The sequence below is a fragment of the Lagopus muta genome, chromosome 5 (genome assembly GCF_023343835.1).
Source record: "Lagopus muta isolate bLagMut1 chromosome 5, bLagMut1 primary, whole genome shotgun sequence".
Classification (NCBI taxonomy): Eukaryota; Metazoa; Chordata; class Aves; order Galliformes; family Phasianidae; genus Lagopus; species Lagopus muta.
The window spans coordinates 51,567,708-51,580,864 of record NC_064437.1 but is presented as its reverse complement, the minus strand read 5'-3'; the positions used below and the strand labels follow the sequence as shown (position 1 = coordinate 51,580,864).

Genomic DNA, 13,157 nt, shown 5'->3' with positions numbered 1-13,157 from the left:
CGCTCTCTATAGAAGCACAGTTGCAGGCGAAGGAGTAATGACAGTTCTGACACAGTAATTTTCTCCCTGCTTGCTGGTTCTGATATGACACATGGCCACACCAGCGTGTTCAGGGCTTGCCAGACTATTGGTGGTGGCTTCCTACTATCCTCAAGCACATCACCAGGCAGAGTTCTACCAGAAGCAACACTACAACATAAAAATAAGATATTGTTATGATAATATAAATATGATAATATAAATGCTTTTGATGAAATCAAAATACAACCAAACAATTCTGTGTTTTTTCTCTTACAGGAAGAACTTTCACCACCACCTGTAACCAGGTAATCTCTTATTATGAGTGTCTGTATGCTATTTAAAGTTTGTCAGAAAATATATTTTCTCGTCTAGATATGATATGCTTAATAATTCTTTTTAAAAATATCTACACAAAGATTATCATCCATTTCTATGTTAATTTCAATTACCCTAACATAATAAGTAGTATTTCTTTTTATACGTAAGGGTAATTTATAGAATTTTTAAGGGACAGAGCAGGAGAAGGGTGGTCACCTTTTCTATTCACTATTGTTATATGTGATTTTCTTTCCTCAATTCACATTTTACTATTAGGTTCACTAAACCACTTCCTGCTACACGTGTTCAGAATGCAGAGAACTCGCACATGCACAGCATGACCAGAGAGTCACCTAAGCTGGACGCTTCCAGGTAAGTTGACAGCAGTTTATATTAATAACAAATAAGAGTGGAGATAAAATTTTCTAATCTCTACCTATTATGTAGCATTTGGACAATAAGCAGTAACCAGGATTTGCTAGGGATGTTGGGGCAAACTGAGAACAAAAGTTCCTCATTAACTTCTGTACTGAAGCCAGTTTGCCAAATAGGCACTATTTTCTTGAATATTCCCTTAGGAGTCAATGCAGGGGTAAAACATCTCTGCAAATCACTTTCAAGTCCTATTACCAGCTTCTGTGCCCTTGCAAACAAGATGTTTTTGTAGTGGATGTGGTGCAAGATTGCTTGTATAAAGTTGGTAAATCTGTGATTTATATTCCAAGTTTCTAGAGGAAAATTAGTAAGAAGAAAAAAAGTTAAGCATGCAGTCTTTCATTCCTCTGTACCCAGAAATATAGGAAGCTGCTTGGAAAACAAGACATTGTCTCACTCCTAGGCCATCACTCTACCAAGTAGGCCATATGCCCAAGGAAGAGTAGATGCTATGCACAACACTGTTACAATGTTTGGGTCCCCTGAGCATAGCTGCAGGGGAACCAAATTCCAGGACTAGAAGCTCTTCTAGAAGGGTTCCTCTACAGGGCAGAGCATCACAACTACCGTGGTGGTGTATACTTGCAACTATTTTCTTCAAGGCTCCTCTCTAGATCTTGAAATGTATATCTAAGTCAAACAATCAAACAAAACAAATAAAAATCCTACTCAACTTACTGTGTGTATTTTTCCAGGAATATTTTGCCTCTCCCCAGAAATCGCCTTCATACAAAAACAGTGAGTAATGTGCCCATTTAAAGAGTGTGCTAAACTTATTTTTTTTTCTGTTCTTTCAGTCTTATTATCTGAATTAAATAACAGAAACAAATAACTTTGAATGTTAGATTGATCTAATATTGTAATTGTGGCTATTCTTCTTTTGGATAGAAGAGGTACATTGGACATCTGTGTTGGTCTAAGAAAAAACCTCAAATAGCTTAAAGTCCAAAAAAATAACTTCCTGTACTTTAAAAAAAAAAAAAAAAAAAAAAGGCTAAACTCCAAGAACTTTCAGTAGCAATGGGTTATTTTGCCCAATCTGAAGCAAATTCATTAGTAATAAACGGTATCACTTGAAAATGCCGTCCCCAACGGAATTGCATTCAGGAGGACTGGGAGGATCACACTTCTCCAACCAGAGAATGGATATGTTTGTAACCAACATTAGTGAAAAGCCATTAATCTGGTGGATGAAAATGGAAAAATGAACAACTCATGCCTCTTTGAATTGTACTTTTCATAGTACGCCTTTAAGGAGTCTCCCCTAAAGGACCGTACCTGGGTGCCCACAGAAAGCATCTACAAAAGAAACTACAAAACGAGTTGGATTGCTTGAGTTCTAGGATGGTGAAAAGTGAGCCTGCTCACTACTGTCAGTTCAGTGCAAAATGTCTGCTGCAAAATTTTAGCTTTCAATTTCAGAAATGAAACATGAACCAAAAGATCTCACTGCAAAATTCGGGGCCAATTTTATCCATACTCTATGAAAGCCTAAGTTTATAACATTCAAAATTAATTGACTTGCTAATTTTTTCAAATACCCTAGAAGAAGCTATGAAAAATATCCTGGCTGCTATATGCTCTCTATACAAAAATGTAATTAAAAATTACTACAGATTGCAACCACAGAATTTATGCACTTCCCACTTTATTTAATTGCTTCTTGTCATATCTAACATACTTTTCCATTACAGGACCATGAAGCAAACAATAATGATGAAAGTAAGTATTCTGTACTGTAAACATGGTGATAGGAGCAGGATTTGTTGTCAATATGTCACTGGTGACCTTAGCATACCATGCAATGAAGTGTGTCACTGTAAATGTTATCTGTATCAGCCAGCAACAAGTAAGAAATACTCCTGAACTGTTTTCTAGTACAATCAGAGTGAAAACATGTCAAGAAAATTAAACCATTGGCTATTTTTTTTCACTTCTGATATGTTAACACTGAAATGTAGTGAGGAAAACCTACTACTCAGACAGAGCTAATATTGCATACTAAATATTTTGTATCTTTTTCTAGATCATAGCTTCAATAATATACAAGAATCTAAGTTTCATACTGGAACAGCTCCATCTCCATTGCCAAGGGCTCTGTGAGTAAAAATAGTGAGAAAACTACTTCTTTAAGGGTAGGGCTAATTAATATTGGCTGTATTGGGAGTCAACTCCTAACCTGGTCTGTGGCAATCATAATTCAGGAGTAACTTTTTATTGCAGTTCATGAAGAATACCCTGACTTTAGGGGAAGGGAAGCTATTCTTTCATTATTTCTGGAGGAATGCTGTTTGTATCCCAGTGCCATTGCCTTTCACTGCCTGCTGCTGATGGCAAATGCTGGTTGGCTTGCTTCATTTACTGAAGTACAGAAGCAATAGCATGCACATGCTTAGTTGCTAAATGAATTCCATGTATCAGCTAAATAACAATGTTTTTTTTTCTCCCTCCAATTTACAGAAAGAAAACTTCTAATGCAGTAAATCCAGCAGTAAGTTGATTTATAATTGCATAATTAAGTGATAACCTTATATGTGATCAAACTTGATTTGATCATGAATTATGATACAACATAAAGGCACAGGAAAAAGTAGAAGGGCACTATGAAAATAAACACATGGGTGCAGTTACATGAACTAAATAGTAGTGAGAAAGCTAAAGCAAAAAAATGTTTAGATTAAATTAATGTTTGGATTTGATACCCTACAATCATAGAATCATTGAGGTTGGAAAAATCAATAAGATCATCCAGCCCAACCACCAGTCAATGCCTGTGAGCAGTCTACATCACATCAGTCAGAGCAATACCTATACTTTTCTTGAACACCTCCAGAGGCGGTGATTCAACACTTCCCTGGACAGCCTGTATCAATGCACTACCATTCTCTTTCCAAGAAGAAACATTTCCTAATATCCAGCCTGAATCTCCACTAGCACAGCTTAAGTCCGTTACCTCTCGTCCTATTACTATTATCTGGGAGAAGAGGCTGACCCCCACTACGCTACAGCATCCTTTCAGGAAGCTGTAGGAAGTGATAAGTCTCCCCTGAATGTAACAGTACACACATACTGCAAGGACTGAATTAAAATGAGAAATAAGAAGGAATGTGGGCCATTAAGAAACATCTCTGAAATATATAGGCCTACATAAAAACCACATGGATTTATTTTAAGAATGATAGCTCAAGAAAGACATAGGATATTATCAGAATTAGTCAGTTTTTTTCAAGAAGTATTTCATCTTTATAGAAACATCCCAAAACCTACAGTGGGAGAAAATGAGAGAAACTGTTGAAATTTCCAATTAAATTAAATTGGAAACATGTTTTGAAACTAAGAGTTTGTTATCCTTGATTTAAAATAGGAAGGAGGGAAAAAAATGAATGAGAATGCTGAGAGGGATTTTACTGATGGCTGAACCGGCAGTCTGAGCTTTAGTAAAGAAAGAGAAAGGGGTTCAGACATCTGTATGTACAGATTAACAAAGATGAGAAAATATTCAAATTTTGATTCAAAAGTATTTGGGATGAACTCTTCATTTCTGGACTTGAGATTAGAAGGAACTATAAATTATTCATGGGGATAATAATTTAAAAAGAAGCCTTAAAGCACTCATCTCTGAATTTTTATTCTGTCCATCTATTTATCCCCACAAACTGGGATTCTTTCTAAATCTACTTCACAAAACTCCAAGCTGCATTGCCATACAGCCTGAGGCTCTTCTCGGAATGGCCATGCCCCTCTATCTTGATCCCCACAGGACAACATCAGTTCTAAATGTAAACTAGTTAACAACAACTATAAAAAGATATTTGCTGTATAAGTGATGCAGTGACATGCCACGTAATATTGGAATTCTTTGTGTTTTGTTGCAGAAACCATGCTTGCCTTGCAGAGACACCTTCACTGTAAATGAAGGTAAATTTTCTCTACTACTTTAGAAAAGTTGACAGTATCAAAATTATTTATTTTGCTTTTTAGAAACAAACAACATCACATCCAATTTATCCTCGTTATTTTAGGAGAGGTTGGTTTTAGCAGTTTAGAACTGGATCTGGCCAGCCTTAGTTGAACTGAGTATCATTGTTCTCTAAAAGAAGCCACAATAAAACTTCTGAGGTTACTGGCAGCGTAAGGCACAACATAATGCAGCAGCAATGTGCCATATAGTCCTCAAAGTGGAGATGTGGGAAGGGAGGGGAAGCATGAGCACATCATTCTGAGCTCAGCAAGGAGCACCTCATGCAGAGATGGCTTCTGGCAAGAGCCAGTCCCTCACACAGGCAGAAAATATCTGTGCCAGGCAGCAGCACCTCGAGGCGAAAGCTCAGCTGGGCCCGCTGCCTAACACAGGGTAACTGCAGCCCCACTGCTGCACCTCATCTACTGAGACTGCCTTACTTTGGACAATATTTCTAAAGAAATGCTGACTCTGATTTGTCTTTTTCAAACTACAGAGAAACCTACAGCAGCAGAACGACGACGAGGTTCCGGCCTTGAGTTCCCACTTCCACCTCTTCCGAGTGGTACCTCAAAGTAAAAGCCTTTTCCATCATCTTCTGAATATTTCAGTGCACCAACTCCTTTTCGCCAGTCTGAACACAGATGGGGAAAATTCAAAGGAGAGCCTTCTTTTTCTTTATAACCTTCTTGTTTTTTAAAACTCAAATTTCTTGAAAACTCCCCGCAGCAAAAAAAAAAAAAAAAAAAACAAATGTGGCAAATGCATCAAAACAGTGTAACTGCCACCAAAAATCAGGGAAAGCTATAACCTCTGATTAAGCAATAGAGGTTTAAATCAGATGTTAAATTACTGATAGTCAATACTAGTGGGAGGTGAGTTCTAAAATACCTGTATTTGGGTCTTATCTCTCAATGGACAAAGGTGAGCTGGAACACATTCTACCATTGCTAGCTTCATATAGGCAATTTTAATGCTTTCAGAAAACTGTTTCCCTCAGACCTTTTGTAATTTCTCTGTTTATTTCAGGTCTTCGCTCCAAAAGCCCTTAGTTCTGCCAAGTAAGTATTGTTCAGATTGTGAATTAATATGTGATTGATATATAACTTCCAGTTAATCTTTGAATTATTTCAAGATGCTATGTATATTCATTGGTTCAGAATTAACATTTGTCTCTGTAATGCATACAAAGTAGAGATCAGGTATAGTTCAGCTAGTAAAATTGAGGGACTCTTTCAGTTGTTATGCAAATTACTGGAGATTGGGTGCCTTGCTCCCGTTTATTAGCACTGAAAATTTCTACTAAGGGCAGATAGGTCGGTTCCCACCATAAGATTCTATCCATCTTTCTTGCCATAATGGTTCATGTTTGTGCAATAGTCTGATGCCCTTCAGGATTGTCTGTTTCTGTCACATGACTGATATGCTTGAACATGTAGCATAAATTCTTAAAGAGTAACTATTTTTTTTTAAAGTCATTTGGTACTAAATGATGCTCTAATTAGCAACATGTCTTTAACATGCTCTTGGTGCTTATTTGGATCCTAACAACTTTATCACAGACAACTGGGCCCAACAGCCAATGCCCCTTCAGCATTCCCTGCCATATCTTCCTCATCATCATACCAGCCTTGTGCTAACTTTTATTCTCTTCATCAAAAGTACTGATTCCCCATACGGCACATCATCAAATGTTCTTAGTACATCCAGAGTGAATAGAGTGAGATATTTTCCTTTTTGTAGAAGTCCATTATTTTATGAAAGAGCTTTAACACTTATCTTCTAGAGTAAATTTCAGATTTTCTCCTGCTAATTGGACCCTTACCTCCACATCTTAAAATACTCTTTGCTTCAAGTTCTCTTCCAGGGCTCTGTGCTCTTTTCAGTTAAGACAAAAAGGCTTATAGTTGCTCGGGCCACTTCCTCCACTTGAAGTATAGCAATTATGTTTGGTATTTGAATCTTAAAGTACCACTCTGACTTGAAATTGATTTAAAGTTATTGTTACTAGCCCTGTAATTTCATGTGCCGGTTCTTCAGAGTTCAGAGATAAAGACTGTTATTCCCACCAGTTCAACTGTACTAATCTGTATGAGTTTTGCTTCCAATTTGGTTGTGGAATCCTCCATTTCTATACCAGAAATTGATTTAGGACCTACAGTATCTTTTAAAATCAGTAAAATTCTTACTGAAGGCAGCCTCATTTTCTTTCTTTCTTTCTTTTTTAAACAGCTAAGGAATTTCTAATTTTTTCTTGTAAAGTCTAATCAGCCTGACTCCTGACCACTCTTAATATTATTCATACAATGAATTTTTCAGTTACAGCTTTTGTAGTTGGTCAGTCAAAATTTAACAAAAAAAAAAAATTCTTCTTCTTGAGGAGCTTTTTTCAAGTGATTATTCATTCACTGAGAGCTACTGCTGTTCCTCTCCACTTAGTGTGCAACTTCCAGATGGTTGCACCTTTACTATAAAAAAAATTCAAAAGCTATGTCATACACCTTTCAGCTTTCCAAACCAACTTTTTTTTGAGTCACAGCACGACCATTACAATGAGGTCTGCCATAACACTGCTTTCTGAAACCAAAATCTAGATCAGAATTCTATAAGCGAAGATTAGATTAAGCAGTCTGCAAAATATTACGGCCAGGAGCAGGAAAGTGCTTACAACCGTAGTCGCATTTTTTCCCCAGTGAAATGAACAGGATACAAACCTCTCATTATGGCAGAATATTTTCTACAGTTATCTTCTCTAGCACAATCATCTGTATCTGTATGTATCTAACTGTGATCAGAAGCGCCAAGTTGGACTCTGATCCTTACGAGTCCCTTCTGACTCAGGATATTCTATGAGAACCATTACTGTCTTTGGCCAAGATTTATTTAATCAGAACAATTATCTATACATACTTTCCATTTCTCTATCGAGTCATTAATATGCAACAGTACTCAACCACTTTCCTTGCAATTTCTGGATTTCTTTAATTCTTCAATGCCTGTATTTCAGCCATAACAACTATTTTCTACTCTGCTTTTCCACTGCAATTTTAATTGAGCTTCATAATCTTTCCTACCAGTTCTGCTTCTCTGTTTTGCTGTTTAGGTTTCTTGTGCACATGTACAAACATGTAACTTGGATTAAATCAGTGAAAAAATATCTGAGCTACATTAGTTTTGCTGATTCCCTCACCATGTGACTGCCTCTTACCTTGCACTGAGTGCTTTTTATACTTTCTGCCTTTTCTTTGTCTTTTGCTATAGAATCATAGGGTAAAAACTATACTCCATACTTGTTTACTTATTTTCTTTTGGGTTGTTTTTGTTTGTTTGTTTGTTTTTTAGGCATTTTTCTTGCATGTTAAATCTAACTCTGGTTATTAACCAAGTCATTTCCAAACTATTTTTCTCTCTGGAAGGGAAGGAAGGGCTCCTCTTGTAAGCAGGCAGGTGTCCCAGGCACCAGCACTGAACCCATGTATTTACAGTATGTAGTTTTCCTGAATAATACCAAAGGTCAAACTTTTCCAGATCTCTGATAGGCCTTGTGATATACCAATTTCTTACAGGAAAATGAAACATACTTTGAAAAATTACCTATGTTGTTCTCTCTTTTGCAGAGGTGCCAGAAGTCCCAAGCCGTGCTCTGGGTACTTCCCCTCACAGCAGCATTTCATCCATTTCAATTACTGCAGACCAGGTATAACATCAGCTAAGTTCATGGTACAGAAATCTTATTGTTCACTTTAAAGTAGCATTTCCACCCCTCTCTAAAAATCATGCTCCTCTGCTGGTAATATTCATGTTATTGTTTGCAATGAAGATTTTTATGTGGCACAAATCATCTAAATGTTTGCTTAAGGTCAAAAACGCTTAGAACATATAGCAAAGGAGAGCTTCAACAAACCAGAAAAAATGTATAAATGGCATTATACCAAACCTTGGTTTTGTACCACTCATTTTAAACAAATCCTGAAAAGCTAACAAGCTTTTCAGGTCATCCAGACTTTGCAGTCCATAATAATCTGACGCCATTTGAAACAAGAAAATCTTTGACTAATGTCCTTAGATCTAGATGGCTATGATGAGCTTCTATTTTCCTATTTTCTAATGTATAGCTGTACATACTGAGTTCTGAAATAATTATGCAACCAAGACATCTGCAGCTATTAGCTGCTTTTTGTTGCAACATTAAGCTTTGAGTGATCTAAGCAAACGCAAAGTTAGTTCCATGTCAGTGCTATTCCCTTCACTCACATTTTGGAGGAATGGAAATACAAAATGCATGAAGCCATTCTCATTAGTCCAGTAGTCTCAAGCAAGGTAAAAATAGTTCTGCTGATTGCAAAACAAAGGCTCTATTGTGCAGAGCCAATAACATTAAGTGTTCTAAAGTCTGACATGACAATGATAATACAACAGTGAGGAACACAAAGAACTTGAACTTCTGGAACAATTTTAACAATGTCATACTGGAAATTTATTACAAAAATCACTTTCAAAAAAACAATCCAACAGACGCTAAAACAGCTTGTAGCAATTATGCTTTCATATAACAGCCTTGGGCAAAACCACAGTTTAATAAAACGTTCATTTTATTTTGTTTTTAAATTAACTGTTGAAGTTAGTGGTGTTTTCCCACCAATTATGTATAATGGAGCTGTAGCATACCTTACAATATAGGTGCTTATGGACTTGACTTTTGCCCTAAAGGTTCATTATTTATTTGGTTCCCATCCAAACTTTGGTGGCGGGGCTCTGTGGACAGATTATAGCCCATAGAGAGGGCTAGGCAGGAAGGTTTTGGAGCAGCTGACTTTCTTGTTCTGCTGAACAAAGATTGGTTTGCTGCAGCCATTCCTTAAGTGGCTGAGTATTTTACATACTTGCAATTCTTTTCTTTGTCTTTTTACAATTAATAGTATGACTGGAAAAATACATGGAAGAATCTTGGAGATAGAGTTACATGTTATGGCTCAAGCCAACCTACAAATTTAGTGCAGCGCCCACAACCGGGAGTCTCTGCTCTCTCCTCCATCTCCCCTCCCAGCCATGTGCTTCTCTGGTGTTCTGAACCTGCATGAAGCTGAGCCAAGCTAAACTCACAGAAAAACAGAACACACACGCACACACACACACAAAGGCAAAACACAAAAAGGTGGGTTTTTTTTCCCCTATGATATTACCGAAGCAAACTGTCTCCCTGAGAGATCAGAGAAGCAAGAAAATGAGCACAAGAGAGAGGCCAAGACATTCCATTATCAGCAGCAAGGAAACAGCCATAACATGCAAATTCATCTCTTTTTTTTTTTTTTTCTACTGATGTGACGGATTGCTTTCATAAAGCTTCCATGAAAATGAATTTTATTATTAACTTTGTTACTGTAAAGTTGGAGCAAAAGCATTCAAATGACTCTGAAGGTTAATACTCGGAAGTATTGATTATGAAATACTCTCAGCATTATTTCTATAGCCTTCCACACTCTTAAGTCAGTTTTAGCATCAAAATTCTTAGCACAAGCTCACTTCTTGTGATTGCTGGTTTGATAACCTGTTACTTCATCTTCTAGCCATTGGAACCTGATAATGCATAGGTCCTGTGCTGCTTCCACTTCCTTATTCCCGTCCTTCCCCAGGTCTTTCCACACCTCTCCAAAATCTCCATACCTTTTCTTAAACAGCACTTCTGTTCACAAACTTACATGCAGTCCTGCATCTTTGAATTACCCCTGCTTCTCTTATTCAAATTATAATCTTGTTTCACACTCCCAACTGCCCTCCCCTCCTCACATTTCTTCATCTGTACATTTCCTTTGCAACGAAAGCTTTTATCTTCTAAACCAGAATTCACCTACCTATAGGGTGCCAATAATCCTACCTTGTATCTTAACGTCTGCACCCATGTTCCCATCCATGAAGTCCTTTGGCCTGTGTCTTTCCCTAGAAGAAAAGGTTCTGGTTAGGTTCTGTTGCTGTACAGAGCACTGCCAAGCATTGAACAGACTGGAGAGGAGAGTGATGTTGGTGAGGTGTTCACAGGGAACACTACATATAAATAGGGTTCCCAATAATTTAGTTAAAATACAGGCCACTCTTTATTCTGTCACAGATGTAATCCTTCCCTATGGGAAACAGATGGTGTTTTACGCCTTTTATTCAAGAGCTCTGTTTTAAACGCAAAGATATGTTCAGACTCAGTGAACAGGGAACCTGAACTGAGCCCACATCTCATGTCTCAGGTGCTGTATAAGTAGAGGAGATGCATTAATTTTATTTTTTTTGCAGTACAGCGTACATTTTTGTGCTCATTTAATAACATTAGAAAGCCAGAGATGCACTTCTCCTACCTCCATGTTATCCAGATGCAGGCAATGCTTACCATGTTCACAGACAGCCTTACATATATGGGAAGTTCATTCCCAAAGTTAGACACCTACCTGCTCTGTATATCATATGGGCTAGGCCACAGCCAAGCAACATCTAAACTGTTCAGGGACAAGCTATTCAACCACAAGCACTGAATGCCATTTTAAATTCTACTAGAATATCTTAATGCTTTAAAAATGCCAAACCGCGCTCCAGCCAAACCTGAAGAATCTTCTCAGGGTTTATTCTGGTGCACGAGACTTCTATTAGATGTTACCACTGTTTAACACACTAATTTTCCTTTGTTCTTCCTCTGGTCAATAAAAATGGTCAGTTCCTGGTAAAGAATGTTCTGAATTCTGTGTTTCTTAAACAGTTTTGCATCTGAATTCTTCTCAGCCATTACTACTGAACAGTAACACTCCCACAGGCCAAATTCTTTATTATTATTGTTATTATTTTGCAGGTGAGACTCACTCTCTCATTCTTTCTAGGATGCTGGTGTTCATAGTAAAGCATGGTATGCTGCAACCTGTGATCGGAAAACAGCAGAAGATGCACTGTATCGATCTAACAAGGTAGGTCCCTTTCAAGGAATGTCTGTTTTAGGAATAACTTCAGGTGTTTTAAAATAAAAAATCAAGACAAGCAGAAGTATTCTAAGAACTTCAGTTGTATGACAAACAGATCAGAATACTCTGCCGTGCAAATAGTGTCAACCAGAACATTCGTGTGGTGAAATTTTTCACTTGTTATAGAAGCATAACTGAAGGTGTCACAGTTTAGTTCAAAGCCTGCTGCACTGCAAAGAATGCTGTTACAAATTAAGAGATTTTCCTTGGTTCATGCACATGCACTAAAACAAGGCAACGCCCAGTTACTTCTAAATCATCTCTGTGACTATCCAATGGATCGTGTAAAAAAGTTAGTACTTGGAAAGACAGATGCTGCAGTGTATTTTGATGTGATAGCACTAAGCATTTTAGTTATTTGGAGAATGAGTCCTGCTCTCAACTAGTCTGTCTACAAGGAATTAGTAACATGTAGAGGTGCATCCCTAGCATCACTTGAGTTTTCTTCTCCCTCACTTCACAAAGCAGGATAGAGTACTGGGCTTGTCACCAGCATAGGTTGCTGCCAACTAGTGAGCACTGGGCTACACTGCCAGTAGCAATAACTCTGGAGAAACACTTCTGCTGTTCCATTTTCTACCTACTGCCACTGACAGTAACTTCATTTCCTCATAATGCATGAAATCCAACAGACTGCTGTCACTGCATATTTTTCTTCTCCCTTTCTCTTAACAGGAAGAGAAAGGAGGCAAAGAGCACTCTTAAACCTTTCAAAGCTATTGTTAGACACCAGGAATATATGCTATTTCCTGCTGTATGATTTTTTTCTAATGACAGAAAAGGATTTAATGCTATTACAATTATAAAAAAAAAAAAATTAAAAAACAAACAAAAAAACCCAACCTATTAAGCTTAAACAAAAAAAAAAAAAACAACAATTTTTTTAAAAGTTATATATTCTCTTTCTCTAGGATGGATCTTTCCTAATAAGAAAGAGTTCTGGACAGGATTCAAGGCAACCGTACACACTGGTTGTGTTTTATAACAGAAGAGTATACAACATTCCTATACGTTTTATTGAATCAACAAGACAGTATGCATTAGGAAGAGAAAAATGTGGTGAAGAGGTGAGATTTTCTTTTTTTTTTTCCTAACACTGTTCAGTTATCTATCTTTAATAAGCAAGGATTGAAGTATGTTGCTGTATGACTTGACAGGATTCTTCATGCACTGTGACTGAAGTATACGAAACTAGAGAAAACATCGTTTACATCAGCTCCTGCGTGTTAAAATTAATTAAAACCACAGATAAAGTTGAAAGCATACTCATAACTACTCTGAAAAGTTATCAGGATCAGAACTGAAGTTACTGGATAAATCCTCCAGCTATATCTAGTCACCTTCTACCTAAGACTCTAGTTCTAAAATTTCTTGGAAAATTATAAAGGGCCACTAACAAAAAGAAAAATAACTGTATTTTTAATTCT

At 37.2% G+C, this 13,157-nt stretch overlaps 2 protein-coding genes across 6 annotated transcripts in view; one reads left to right on the top strand and one right to left on the bottom strand.

The window, feature by feature from the left end:
- Positions 1–11,586, bottom strand: part of DNTT (DNA nucleotidylexotransferase) — a 267,418-nt gene extending 255,832 nt beyond the window's left edge. Inside the window, exon 1 of the transcript XR_007377188.1 lies at positions 10,611–11,586. The gene's annotated coding sequence lies outside the window, so the exon portion shown is untranslated. The remainder of the gene's footprint in view (positions 1–10,610) is intronic.
- Positions 1–13,157, top strand: part of BLNK (B cell linker) — a 93,842-nt gene that overhangs the window by 79,127 nt on the left and 1,558 nt on the right. For all 5 annotated transcript variants that reach the window (XM_048945801.1, XM_048945802.1, XM_048945803.1 and 2 more), the window contains 12 exons: positions 298–326; positions 616–711; positions 1,470–1,512; positions 2,469–2,496; positions 2,801–2,873; positions 3,235–3,265; positions 4,650–4,692; positions 5,232–5,310; positions 5,765–5,796; positions 8,353–8,432; positions 11,593–11,676; positions 12,642–12,797. In XM_048945801.1, the coding sequence (XP_048801758.1) occupies positions 298–326; positions 616–711; positions 1,470–1,512; positions 2,469–2,496; positions 2,801–2,873; positions 3,235–3,265; positions 4,650–4,692; positions 5,232–5,310; positions 5,765–5,796; positions 8,353–8,432; positions 11,593–11,676; positions 12,642–12,797 (774 nt within the window). The remainder of the gene's footprint in view (positions 1–297; positions 327–615; positions 712–1,469; positions 1,513–2,468; positions 2,497–2,800; positions 2,874–3,234; positions 3,266–4,649; positions 4,693–5,231; positions 5,311–5,764; positions 5,797–8,352; positions 8,433–11,592; positions 11,677–12,641; positions 12,798–13,157) is intronic.